The sequence below is a fragment of the Astatotilapia calliptera genome, chromosome 17 (genome assembly GCF_900246225.1).
Source record: "Astatotilapia calliptera chromosome 17, fAstCal1.2, whole genome shotgun sequence".
Classification (NCBI taxonomy): Eukaryota; Metazoa; Chordata; class Actinopteri; order Cichliformes; family Cichlidae; genus Astatotilapia; species Astatotilapia calliptera.
In genome coordinates, this window is record NC_039318.1 from 37,176,223 (window position 1) to 37,190,431 (window position 14,209).

The 14,209-nt window shown below is 42.9% G+C and overlaps 1 protein-coding gene across 3 annotated transcripts in view; it reads right to left on the minus strand.

The window, feature by feature from the left end:
- The window catches only part of anos1b (anosmin 1b), a 58,188-nt gene extending 44,332 nt beyond the window's left edge, over positions 1-13,856 (minus strand). For all 3 annotated transcript variants that reach the window (XM_026147819.1, XM_026147818.1, XM_026147817.1), the window contains exon 1: positions 13,464-13,856. In XM_026147819.1, the coding sequence (XP_026003604.1) occupies positions 13,464-13,640 (177 nt within the window). In that variant the 5' untranslated portion in view covers positions 13,641-13,856. The remainder of the gene's footprint in view (positions 1-13,463) is intronic.
- Between the last annotated feature and the right edge of the window lie 353 nt (positions 13,857-14,209).

The window sequence follows — 14,209 nt, forward strand, 5'->3', positions numbered from 1 at the left end:
GTGATGCTGCAGTGATCATTTGACTTTGGAACCTGAAGGAGACGGAGTTTTGGACCCAGATTGGGGTCGCAGCAGATGGCCCCGCCCCTCCCTAAGCCTGGTTCTGTCAGAGGTTTCTTCCTGTTAAAAGGGAGTTTTTCCTTCCCACTGTCATCAAAGTGCTGCTCATAGGGGTTCATATGATTGTTGGGTTTTTCTTGGTATCTATTATTGTAAGATCTACCTGTACAATATAAAGCGCCTTGAGGCAACTGTTGTTGTGATTTGGCGCTAGAAAAATAAAATTGAATTGAATTGAAGTGAATAGATTACTCCGCCAGGCTTCTGACTACGGTAGCCGACAATCCATCAAGCGGTGCGGCTTCGTAGCTTACCAAAGTCGTACTAAAACATTTTTGACGGATTTTTGAGTGTCGTGTACCTCATAAAATCGGTTCGAGGTCAGTGAGCACAACCAGAATTCATACATAAGGCACACCGGATTATAAGGTGCACTGTCAATTTTTGAGAAAATTAAAGGATTTTAAGTGCGCCTTATAGTGCGGAAAATACGGTACTTTGGATTGAACGTGGAGAACTATTATCCATGAACACAGTGTGGCTGTTTCACAGTGTGGCTGTAACTACTCACAGACCCCCTTTTGAGCCCTTAAACTGGCGTAAAAACAAACTATTAAGTTTTCATTTGGCTTTTCTGCAATAATTCGAGGATTTTGAGTCATTTTGATGCCTTTAAATAGCAATTTCTACCAGCTGTTTTGAGCTTCCTTTGGCAGGATAGTCAGTTTTGGCACAACAGGCAGCCCTTCCCTCTGAAATGCTTTGTCATCATCAGAAAAATCATGAAGCCTTTGTGCACCTTCAAAACAACTATTATAATACTTGTGTGTAACTGCCTGTTGTTATGTGGCTATGCCTTCAGAGAGAAAGACTGAGCCTCTAGTGTGTGTTGGATAAGCCCCCTTAACAACTCTTAAACCCTCTCCTGAGTGAGCTGTATTTAGCCTGAACCAGCTCAACTCTTTGCACACACACACACACACACCCTTTTCAGGGTTTTAGGTTAGCATTTGTTCTTCTGGTATTATGAGGGCTATGGGGTTATAGTTAAGGTGACAGTGCTGGGGTTAAAGGTTAGAGATTAGGAGTTAAGGGATTTCACGGTACCGAAGATGCTGAACTGACGCTTTCGCTTGTAACGCTCAGAACGGATGCACATTGTTATCGATGGATGGAGGGTGACTTGTGCAAGCACTAAGCCTGGAAGTGAAGAAATTACTGCCACTAGATCAGTCATGGGTGATGAAGGTCTTAAACCTGAGACAGACTTTGAAATAAAGTGTTCAGACAGGCCTGTCAGACAGTTAAATGCTGACTATAAGACGGGGAACACAGCTCCAGATTCTTGTTTTACATCTCCAAAACCAACAAACCGCAAGTCACCTCAGATTTCTAAAGAGACCGTCCATTGAGTATATGTGTGAAAATGATTAGAGCCCCAAATTCGACATAAATTTTGTTTGCCTCATTCCTCTCATACTCTCACGCCGTGCACTGCTACAGCTGCTTACTGCCTCACTTGTCCAGCTGTTGGCAGGAGTGAAGAATTGGTCAGCTTTCAAGAAAAAGACACAATGAATAAGATTGAAATGAAGATTTTGAGCTAAGCTTGAGCAAAGCTTCAAGGTTTCCCAGTATCTATAAGTATCTAAAAAAAAAAGAGGTATTCCTGACCTCTGACATTATACCTCCGTGATCACTAAATGACTAATGACGGGGCAGACACCCTTGGCTTAATAGTAACCTGTGCTGGAGGTTTAAAGGGATAATGCTGCTGCACACCAGCCTTTAAACGGCACAGAAGAGAGAAGGAAGGCGGAAGCAGTAGCACATTACAGTAATTGTGTAAACCCCAATGAATAGATTAGCAACAAGTCTGTGGGGAACAATAAATGCAGAGAAGAACAGATGAGGCAGAAACAAAGGAACCGGTGTCATGGTACCGCATAGAGACACGGAGAGAAACACTTCCCTCCTCTGCTGACTTCTAAGCTTGCTAATACTGTCTGCAGTACAAAAACCCTGTTGCTATGGATACACATCTTATAGTAGCTTCTTCTTCAGTCTCTCAACATTACAACTTTTCAAGATAACATCTCAGACTGATTCTGTTTGAAAACACAAACTGAATGTGAGCCTGGAAGTTTAGACAGGTTCACTTTTACACTCAAGTTAAATTTATTTAGATCGCAACAATTGATTTACAGCAACAGCCGCCTCGAGGCGTTTCGTATTGTAAGAGAGAGAAAACCTCCGCAATCTGATGGTGGGGCGGAAGAACTCCCTTTTATCAGGAAGAACCGGGCACAGGGAGATGCAGCTGAATGACGATGAAACAAAAGGGAGTGCACACTCTGAATCTACACTGAAGAACATAGGACGGCTAAATATCTATTTCTGCATAAATTCAGCGTTGCAACATTGAGGTGTATCATTGAAGTGTAAGAAAATATGCTTCCATTCAAAAACAAAACAGGAAAACCCTTATGTGCCCTCGCAGAAATACTACATGCACTTCACAAGGCAGGTTTGTTTGTGTGACTTTTACTGGCCAATATTAAATCTTACTCTGTGAAACATTTTTGCTCGATGAGTCCGAGCTGTTATGCTACCACGTACCCAAAAGGCAACTCAGATATCCATTAGTGCAATCAGTTGGTGATGTTCAGTGCTGCTACCTGCTGCTAGGAGTACTTTCTGATGGGTTGTATAATTTACCACTTTTAATACTTTTGGCTGTCGTTCTTCACATTTCCCAGAAGCTCTTTCCGAAGCTGCCAGATGAATTTATATGAACTTTTGGGTATTAGGCTAGTTTTTAGCAAGAACCTAATAATGACAAGAGTATGGGTGAGAGAGAGCGCGCTGTTATCTGGTCTATTAAAGCTGCTGTAAGTATGAACCTTCCATTTCTTCCCGTGTGATTTCTGAACAGTGGAACAAAATGATAAGTGCAAATCTGTCAAGTTTGTGCTGTTTTCTTAGCAAACACACACCATGGATGGATATCGGTTGCTACGAAGTATTTGATGTAGGTATATAGGTAGTCCAAAGTTTTATGTTTTTGTCAACATCACGCTGCTTTGTGCCGCTTATAGATCCTTAAGCAGGGTTGTTTGAACATTCATGCACCATCAGAGGGATTACGGAAGCGGAGGATTAGCCTCTTTTGGTCACCCTGTCACTCCTTCTGTGTTTCATTTGGACTCACTGCCTTTCCAAGTCTCTGCATTTCTGCCAACTCCTGTAAAAATGACAGGAGAGGACTTAAAAATGACACCAATGATAAACTATAGATCTTCCAGCGAAAGTACCGAGGACAGCTAAGTATCTCCAGATTTTCACAGAGGAGATATAAAGCCGTGTTCCCCCCTGCTGGCCTCACATCTTCATCCTCGCTCTCAATCTTTTTCACGGTATCGTTCTTTTTCCTGTCTTCTTCATGCCATAACATCCTTCCAGTGTCAGTCAATCCACTTTAGAGCCTTCTGTAGTCTACACTCACACATATGGATGCACACACATATGAGCTAATCCCAAGTCGATTTCATGGGACATATTTGCTGTCAGAGCCAATTAAGCCAGTTTAGATGGGTCTGTGTGCCGTATGGCCATTAAACGGTGGTCAGAGTGAGGTTTCATAGGGTCTTGGTAAGTGTATGTATGTGTGTCTGCGGCAAAACAGCTGCACATGTTAAAAAAAAGTCTGAGAGAGAAAGAGGAGGTGGACTTGCATGAGATGACTAGAAAAGGAGAAAAGAAGCTGGATGTGGGCGACTGAGAGGAAGTAAGAGAGAGGGAGGATACTGAAAAGAATAAAGAGACAGTCAAAAGAAGGTGAAATGTGGAAATAAATATTAGTTAATAGGAGGAGACTGGAAAGGATGGGGAGTGTTGTGAAACAGGATGCTGTTCATCTGGCTAAAGTTTCTTCTTCAAGGATATTTTATAAATGAAAAGCCAACATTCAACACAACAAATCCATCAAGACGGAATATTGTAAAATAAAGATACAGACTTCACAAAAAGGCCTCCAGCTGCTTTTTTTAATGAAGTCCTACAACAAGAAACCATGCTCGTATATATATATATATATATATATATATATATATATATATATATATATATATATATATATATACACACATACAGTGGGGCAAAAAAGTGTTTAGTCAGCCACCGATTGTGCAAGTTCCCCCACTTAAAATGATGACAGAGGTCAGTAATTTGCACCAGAGGTACACTTCAACTGTGAGAGACAGAATGTGAAAAAAAAATCCATGAATTCACATGGTAGGATTTGTAAAGAATTTATTCGTAAATCAGGGTGGAAAATAAGTATTTGGTCACCTCAAACAAGGAAAATCTCTGGCTCTCACAGACCTGTAACGTCTTCTGTAAGAAGCTTTTCTGTCCCCCACTCATCATCTGTATAAAAGACACCTGTCCACAGCCTCAAACAGTCAGACTCCAAACTCCGCCATGGCCAAGACCAAAGAGCTTTCGAAGGACACCAGGAAAAGTATTGTAGACCTGCACCAGACTGGGAAGAGTGAATCTACAATAGGCAAGCAGCTTGGTGTGAAAAAATCAACTGTGGGAGCAATCATCAGAAAATGGAAGACATACAAGACCACTGATAATCTCCCTCGATCTGGGGCTCCACGCAAGATCTCATCCCGTGGGGTCAAAATGATCATGAGAACGGTGAGCAAAGATCCCAGAACCACACGGGGGGACCTGGTGAATGACCTGCAGAGAGCTGGGACCAAAGTAACAAAGGTCACCATCAGTAACACACTACAACGGCAGGGAATCAAATCCCGCAGTGCCAGACGTGTTCCGCTGCTGAAGCCAGTGCATGTCCAGGCCCGTCTGAAGTTTGCCAGAGAGCACATGGATGATACAGCAGAGGATTGGGAGAATGTCATGTGGTCAGATGAAACCAAAGTAGAACTTTTTGGTATAAACTCAACTCGTCGTGTTTGGAGGAAGAAGAATACTGAGTTGCATCCCAAGAACACCATACCTACTGTGAAGCATGGGGGTGGAAACATCATGCTATGGGGCTGTTTTTCTGCCAAGGGGACAGGACGACTGATCCGTGTTAAGGACAGAATGAATGGGGCCATGTATCGTGAGATTTCGAGCCAAAACCTCCTTCCATCAGTGAGAACTTTGTAGATGAAACGAGGCTGGGTCTTCCAACATGACAATGATCCAAAACACACCGCCCGGGCAACAAAGGAGTGGCTCCATAAGAAGCATTTGAAAGTCCTGGAGTGGCCTAGCCAGTCTCCAGACCTCAACCCCATAGAAAATCTGTGGCGGGAGTTGAAAGTCCGTGTTGCTCGGCGACAGCCCCAAAACATCACTGCTCTCGAGAAGATCTGCATGGAGGAATGGGCCAAAATACCAGCTACTGTGTGTGCAAACCTGGTAAAGACCTATAGTAAACGTTTGACCTCTGTTATTGCCAACAAAGGTTATGTTACAAAGTATTGAGTTGTATTTTTGTTATTGACCAAATACTTATTTTCCACCCTGATTTACGAATAAATTCTTTACAAATCCTACCATGTGGATTCATGGATTTTTTTTTCACATTCTGTCTCTCACAGTTGACGTGTACCTCTGGTGCAAATTACTGACCTCTGTCATCATTTTAGGTGGGGGAACTTGCACAATCGGTGGCTGACTAAATACTTTTTTGCCCCACTGTATTACAATAAAATAAAAGACAAAAAAAGCGATCTTAAGTTTTTCCACTTGTTGGGTCTTAAACTTTCAGTTCTGGGATCCGCAAGAAAAATCTGTCACGAGAGACCCATCAGAAGCACAAGACTGACCCTCGGAGTAGGAAACACTTGCGCTAAAGGACTTCCACATGGTTGCTGCTGCTGATCTTTGCTGAAGGAAAAACAACCTGATATTAGCCTTTAAAATAAAACACGACGACGCGTGCACGGTCAGCGTGCACGCACGCAGCTGCACACACCCGTCAGTGTTTGAAGGGGAGAGAGATATAAATCACACTTCTGCCAGATGCAGTGATTAAAAAAAAAACAAAAGTGTGTGCAGGAGAGACAGAGGAGGAGAAAGTGTGTGTGTGGGTGTGTGTGGGTGTGTGCTGTGGTCAGCGCTTGTGGTGAGGTGCAGTAGAAAGTCTCTTTAACATCAGGCATTAACTCTGCTAATCACACCCAGATGACCAGAAGCAAACGCGGTGATGGTGTACGGCTTGTTTGTGTGATGAATATATCATGACTAACGTCCACTCAACACAATATAAAGTTCTTCCCAAAAGAACAGCCTTGAGGTCCGAAAGCTTCCCGACAGAAGCCCCATGACTCATTGTTGTGTCCACCTTCGAGTTCGTGGCGCCCTACATCCTGTAAACAACAAGCGTCAAAACAAAGGGGATTTTATTACATTCCCAAATCTTAAAGCTTTCTCCTTCTCCTTCCGTCAGAAACTGGGGTTTAGACGAGAAGACTGACAGTATTCAAACTAGGAAGCTCGCCAGTGAGTTAGCGCAAAGAGCGTAAAAACAAAGAAAACCAACTGTCTGCCAACCTGTGTCAAGTCTAGTCAAGTCAAGTGTAGGGCTGCCACGATTAGTCGACTAGTCACGATTAGTCGACTATCAAAATCGTCGACGACTGATTTAATAGTCGACGCGTCGTTTGAAGCTTTGTAAGATCACAAAAGACGCAGGAATCAGTAGCAGGATTTAAGAGTGTAATAACGGACTGAAACAGAAGATGGCAGCACTGCATGTACAAGGATGCCAGCTGCCGTTAAACCCCGAAGAAGAAGGAGCTCTGTCCCAGAATTCATAGCGCAGCCCAGCTCAGTTTATAACAATGGCGGCAGCTAGTTAGTTTTAATATTACTCTTATTATTCTTTCTGGGTCACAAAATAAACGTTTAACATATTTTCAGGCGAGAATGTAGCTGTGTAAACCTCAAATATCTGCTCAGTTTATCAGGACACCGCATATTTTCAAAAGCGCTCCGACGTTTTCGGAGACGTCTGTTACTAGCTCGATAGCGAGCCTGGTGCAAGGCTCACTAGAGCCGTGAGAACACCGGACTCCCGGCAAATCATTTTCAAACCCACCGCCGTCCTTCGCATATCAGGTTAAACATGATATATAAGTCAAATTTAATAAACTATCATCTTGTCTTTATTTTTAGTTAGCACAGACCTTAAACACTTAAAGCTGTAAGCTAATCATAGTTATATAAGAGCAGATGCTGCTGGTGCAATAAGCTGTACGTTTTATGTTGAATGGATGATGATCTGATTAATCGACTTCTTCCTCCTAGCGTTTTTCCCGCTCGGTTGCAGGGTCCGCTTTTCTGCAAAGTCGTCTCCACTTGGGTCGGTCAAGGGCGTCGGTCAGATCGGCTTCGATCTTCTTCACGTCGTCCTTGATTCGGTCCATCCATCTCCGCTTTGGTCTGCCTCTAGGTCGACGTCCTTGGGGGCTGAGCCGCAGTGCTGTTCTCACCACTGAGTTCTCATCGCTCCGTACCACATGTCCGTACCACCGCAGCCTCGCTTCTTGCATCTTATCTGTGATTGGCGTGATTCCCATCCTCTTTCTAACGTCGGTGTTCATGACGTGGTCCCATCGTGTTAGGCCTAGGCACCATCGCACCATCCACATCTGATTAATCGACTAATCGCAAAAATAATCGCCAACTAGTCAACTATCAAAATAATTGTTTGTGGCAGCCCTAGTCAAGTGGCTTTATTGTCATTCCAACCATGTGCAGTGTTACAGTACATGGTGCTACATATAACAGACCATCAACACAGGACAACATAAAGTGCAATGTGCAAAAATTGCAACAAAAAAAACAAAGTGCAACAATGTGCACAATGTGCAAAAAAGAACTTGGAGTATAACGGTGTGCATGTGTGTTTCTGTGGAGACTTTAGAAAGTTATTGTTCCTAACACTGAAACACACCTTAGAAGGCAGGTTATTGGAAGAACTATCCATCTGTTACGATCTATTACAGCCAATTCGATTAATGAACCACGGAGAGCATCCAGCAGGAAAAGCAAAGTTGCAGTCGAGCACTGTGGCAGCGTGCCACCTGTTGATTCTTCAGATATTTACAACCTTACTGAGTAGTAAACTCGTAGTTTCAAAGCCGGGCAAGCTGGGGATGGTCTTTAAAAAGTGATCTTGTGAATCTCACAAGACTCCAGTTGCCTTGCAAGGTGAGGCCATACCCAAGCCAGTATTTGCTCTTTGTTTGTCCCAGACGTACGTGTGACATTTATCTCCTTATCAATGGAAAGGAGTAACAAGGGGGAAAAAAGGATTTAAGTAGCACATATAAAATATCACGACAGTCTAGATGTGGCAAAAGAGTCTTTCTTTCCAAAGCTGCAACAAAGCCATGCCCTCAGAGCCTTGCCATTCCAGCTGTGATTTACTGTTTTGGAATTTCTTGTCCTGGTTTCAGGTGAGAGTCGCTCTTACACTGCCACAACTTTATCACCATCTATGCACTGATCAAATGACAGGGCAGTCACAAAGCTGCACTGGCTTTATCTTTGAGGCGAATCAAACAAGCCTTTGTTTCCTGCCGTCGCTCACCTGGATGCCTGTCTCGCTGCATGTCAGTCTACTTCTATAGCCTACGTATCAGTTCACCGAGTTGTCTGTCTTCACCTGCGTCTGTCACACCTGCTTGCCTGCTCTCCTGTCTTTCCATCCCTCTGCCCATCTTCACGCTTGACCGAGTCTGCCCACCTGCCCTTATCTCCTCGTCTGTCTCCGTGCAACCTGACCTGACCGTTGTCTCTGGTCTTTTTCAGAGCGTGACTGGTTGGCTGACCGACCTTTGGGCCGATTAGAGTTACCTACCGCAGCGTAGTCGGGACAGATGCACGCATGCGCACACTTAGACAAGGATGCACAGGGAGCTCGTTTAACCTACCGCCGGCCCTTATCCCATCAGCGCCACAGCATGTGAGCGTCTAAGAACACGGGCTAATCTGAGCTACTACGTATGTGTAAAATAATTCACCTCTTCGGGCAAGACGGGAGTTTTTCGCTTATTTTAGGAGCTTACATCAAGGAGGAATCTGGGAATATGACAACATACCAACATGTTTATATATATATTTAAGTGTGCTCTCTCACACACGAAAGAGCTATAATTACACTATTACGCCATACAAGGGAAAGTAGTGGAAAACCCAGAGACGCAGCATAAAGAGAGGTGTAAATAGAAAACTGGTGACTCAAATTCTAGTGGCTACACACTAGCCACACACACACACACACACTGAGAAAGAGCCAAAAACACAAAGTTCACCCACATGAAGCCAGAGGAAGCAATGTGTGTGTTTGTGTCTGAGTGTGGTGACTGAGGAGGATGAGTAAAGCTCGGTTTGTCTTTACTGATGTCGTAGTTGCTGGAACTGTTATCTAAAGGCTTTTTTCTTTTTTCTAGAGGGAATGAATGCTCTAACATACTCCTACCCATCAATCAATCCGTGTGCTCTCTAAGCTGTCCTATAATAGTTTCGAGGAGTGATGCAACTCTCCAGGATGTGGCTGAGAAGAAAATTTGTTTCCTTGTTTCCTCAGAATTTTGATGTGCTTTTTATTTTGGTTTAAACACACAGACTCTTTTTAAAACCTCTGAGGCTCTGCGTCCTTTTCCTCTCCGATTTCTTCTAATCACAGTCTGTATATAAAAGATGGATGTAGTTTGTGTCGTCTGGGTTTTTTGGAGCCAGAGATGACCGCATTTAAACGAATGTATAACGTGCTAAATTATAAGTTGATGCTAGCAAGCTCAGTTAGCAAGGTGGATGTGGAGATAACAGCCAGTTGGTGTTGGTGTATAAATAAATCAAGAATCAATCAATAAAATCAGTGCATTATTGATTAATCTCACATTTATTTTTAATCAAACAGACTCTACAAAATGTGTCAAAATAGAAAAAAATGTCAATCCTCACTGTAAAGATGTTAGAAACAGAAACGAACAACAACAATAGGGCTGCCACAAACGATTATTTTGATAGTCGAATAGTCACTGATTATTTTTGCGATTACTCGATTAATCAGATCATCATCCATTGGACGTAAAAACTACAGCTGATTGCACCAGCAGCATCTGCTCTTATATAACTATCATTAGCTTACAGCTTTAAGTGTTTAAGGTCTGTGCTAACTAAAAATAAAGACAAGATGATAGTTTATTAAATTTTAATGAAATTTGCAGATTGTTTCGGTGAAGTTTAATAAACTCCTTGCTATCTAAAATATAACAGGACACCGGAGTAAATTCTGGAGCATCTCACACTTCTGATAATCAGCTGTCTGCTTGATGTTTATTCAGCTGTGTAAAAACTATAACTTTAATCTCAGACAAACCGATTTACTCAGGAACAAATAAAATACTGAAAAAAGCCAAACAATAACATTTTTAAGTTATCTAAGTGACTCATATATCATGTTTAACCTGAGTAGCGAAAGACTGCGGTGGGTTTGAAAACGATTTGCCGGGAGTCCGGTGTTCTCACGGCTCTAGTGACCTTGCCCCCGGCTAACTATCGAGCTAGTGGGTAACAGACGTCTCCGAAAACGTCGGAGCGCTTTTGAAAATATGTGGTGTCCTGATAAACTGAGCAGATATTTGAGGTTTACACAGCTACATTCTCGCCTGAAAATATGTTAAACGTTTATTTTGTGACCCAGAAAGAATAATAAGAGTAATATTAAAACTAACTAGCTGCCGCCATTGTTATAAACTGAGCTGGGCTGCGCTATGAATTCTGGGACACAGCTTCTTCTTCTTCGGGGTTTAACGGCAGCTGGCATCCTTGTACATGCAGTGCTGCCATCTTCTGTTTCAGTCCGTTATTACACTCTTAAATCCTGCTACTCATTCCTGCGTCTTTTGTGATCTTACAAAGCTTCAAACGACGCGTCGACTATTAAATCAGTCGTCGACGATTTTGATAGTCGACGTAATCGTGACTAGTCGACTAATCGTGGCAGCCCTAAACAACAATCTTTATTATTATTATTTTAACTAACTGGTTAATACTTTTGGTATACACCAAAGTCTTCTACAGCTCAAGCTAACATCCTCAAATGATTTAAAAAAGCCAAAGATTTTTATTTTAATCAGTTATAAGAACCAAATTTTGTGCAGCCGGACAAAATGATTCCAAGAGCCAGAACCATTCAGGTGGCCGAGCAGGAGCCTGACAACAACGAGGCTGGGCAGACAGCTGGTAACAAAGGAGACAAAGAGCCCCCCCCCCAAGAGCTTGGTGGCTAACCTTGAGGCCAATAACAGTGAGGGAGCCAGTGACAGGTATGAAAGCTTTTTGAAGGGCAGAGGAGACGCCTGGAACCCACAGACTGAGACCTACACCCTCAGAAAACCCTTTTCTTCTCTTTGCAGCAAGCTAACAACCATTGTACTGGTAGAATAAGGAGAAAAGACTGGAAATCCTCAAATTCAGGGAGGAATATGTCTACCAGGTCTATGTTTTGCTGTTTTGTGATATGTTGGAATTATTAAGACGTGAGGACCCAAATGCAAAATGCTAAGAGTCAGACGTCAATGAATAAAAGGCGAGTGTTTTATTGAGGGGATTAAAGTCCAAAAAACAATAAATCCAACATCAAAGTTAAACAGAATTCCACAAAAATGCAAAGCTACAAAACACAATGGATCAAATATAAACAGCTTGGAGCACCAGCACAACTAGGCTTCAATAATATCAGAAAAAATGAACTGAACAGAAATCAGAAACAACCTGACACAATTCATGAAACTAGGGAAAGTAATAAAACCAAAGCAAAAGACACAAACACCCGACTCAGAAGCTGGTGCTGAAAAATCACCTGGTTTCATTTGAATCACTGAATTTGCACATTTGATTCTTGCACACTGGTTCATAAAGTTTAAACCAAATGTTCCCTTTCTCACACCTCTGGTCTAGAACACCCACACACCCACACACACACACACACACACACACACACACACACAAATGCAAACATCTAAACGGTAAAGTCATCCAGAGGCCACCCTCATTACTCAATGCACAGGTGGCGAGGGTCTTTTCTGGATGGACAAGGACCAGACCAAACCTCGGTTTTATATGTGAGCATATGCAAACCCCCCCCCCCCCCCCCCCCCCCCACACACACACACACACACACACACATACACACTTTTGTCTGCACACCTCAGAGCCATTGGGGCTGAACTCTGTGGTTAATGACTTTCCCACCCACTACACAGCATGCACATGTTGAAGCCGTTAACGATAAGTGGCTTTTCGAACTTGGTAACGTCCTAATGTCCCTGTTAATCTCACATTCCTCACTACAAAGGCCCCAGTACACAGCACAGCAATCCCTGCAAGATGAGCCATTTTGTGAACTATTAAAAACCAATAACCAAAGTTTTTTTCGGCCTACCTTTGCCCCACTAGAGTATTGACACGGGCCGACTTCAATCTGAGCAACATCAACATCATTTGGTCAGAACTTCCTGATGAAAACCACGTGGAGAACAACAGTTCAAGTGTAGATCACAAGGTTGTTGTTGTTTTTGCTTAATAGTGCAGCACTCAGCTGCTTTACTCTGCACTGCACCTTTCTCTTTTGGCCTAGCTTATCCAAAAATCATTGTAACAACACAGCACTGAGGGAAAAAGACAGGAGGGCAACATTTATTAACAACTTGTAAAGTGCACGTTAGAAATGGCTGCATTGTGTATTTTCTACAGCAAGACAGTCAAATATCACGATCTGTCCTAACTGACACACTGAGTGAAATTAGTACTTGTGGCTAAGACTACATCTGGAAATCACCTGCAAAAATCATTCTGTCCATGTTATAATTTTACATTTTAAGTTCACACCTTCTTCTTTTAGGCATAATTAACAAATGCACGGACTGGTTCAATACGTTCCAATGAAAAATGTTTAGACTGAGCTTATGTGAATATATAAAGTGACATATTTGACAAAATAATAAAACTGTGTTATTGTAAAGTGACCACAAACAAAACCTCGATATTGATTAAGACTGGTAGCGCTGCGGTGGACCCCCCCCCCCCTCCAAAACAAACAAACAAACAAACAAACAAACAAAAACAAGCAGTAATTGTAAACATTCAACATAGTACATATATAATTTTACTTTTGTACGTTATCTCATATTAGACCAACTGGACTGGGTTTTCACATCAAGCCGACCGGATTAAATGTTTCTCTGTTTATTTCAACGGTTTCTCGTGCGTTTTGTAGGCTATGACACCGGTGCTCGTGCGGAAGGTGACCCTCAGGTGAAAAACACACTAAAACAAAGGATTTGGGGCAAAATGCTTGTCCGTACCTGGAGGTGTCTGAAAGCAGCGGTTAGCTGGGTCATGTGCAGAGTGAGGCACCTGGATGTGCATCTGGCGCTGTTCGTTTTCTCCTGAACATCCTCCTGCTCCGGCGAACTCCTGCGAGCACAAGTCACCGCCAACATCGCGCAAAGCAGCACCAAACCGGCCCGACGAACTGACATTACACCGGAAGCTAATACAAAAACATACACAACAACAACAAAAAGATTTTCCCCTCTCGTTTCCTCTTGTTTCGAAGGCGTCCTCCTCTCTCTGACTTATAAATTCAGAATGAAAACATCCGAGCGCCGCTCGTGCCTGCGCGCGAGTAGGGAGTGGAGCGCCTCCGCGGACACTCCCACCACCGGTACAAGTGCGGCCACGTGGAGTTATAACGTTCTTCATCCTCATTATCCTAAATACCGTCATCATCCTCGGCAACGTCGTGCACAAGCGGCAATAATTACTATCGCCGCTGCTTCTTCCGATGATCAGGCCAGTGGCATGCGCGCTTCTTCACTTTCATTACGATTTTTTCTATTTAATTTTACAGTTTTTGCATCATTTGTTTTCATAAAATTGACCAGCAACCCTCAGCGTCATCACACGCACCAGCTGTTAGTGCTGTAGGCGTCAGTGGTCAGGTTTACTTCAGGCCAGCACTGTGGAGAGACCAGAGCGGGGTCTTTTTTAACGTGTTTCTCCTGGAAAGTTAAAATTATGACGACAAGAAGAAGAAGAAGAAAGTGGT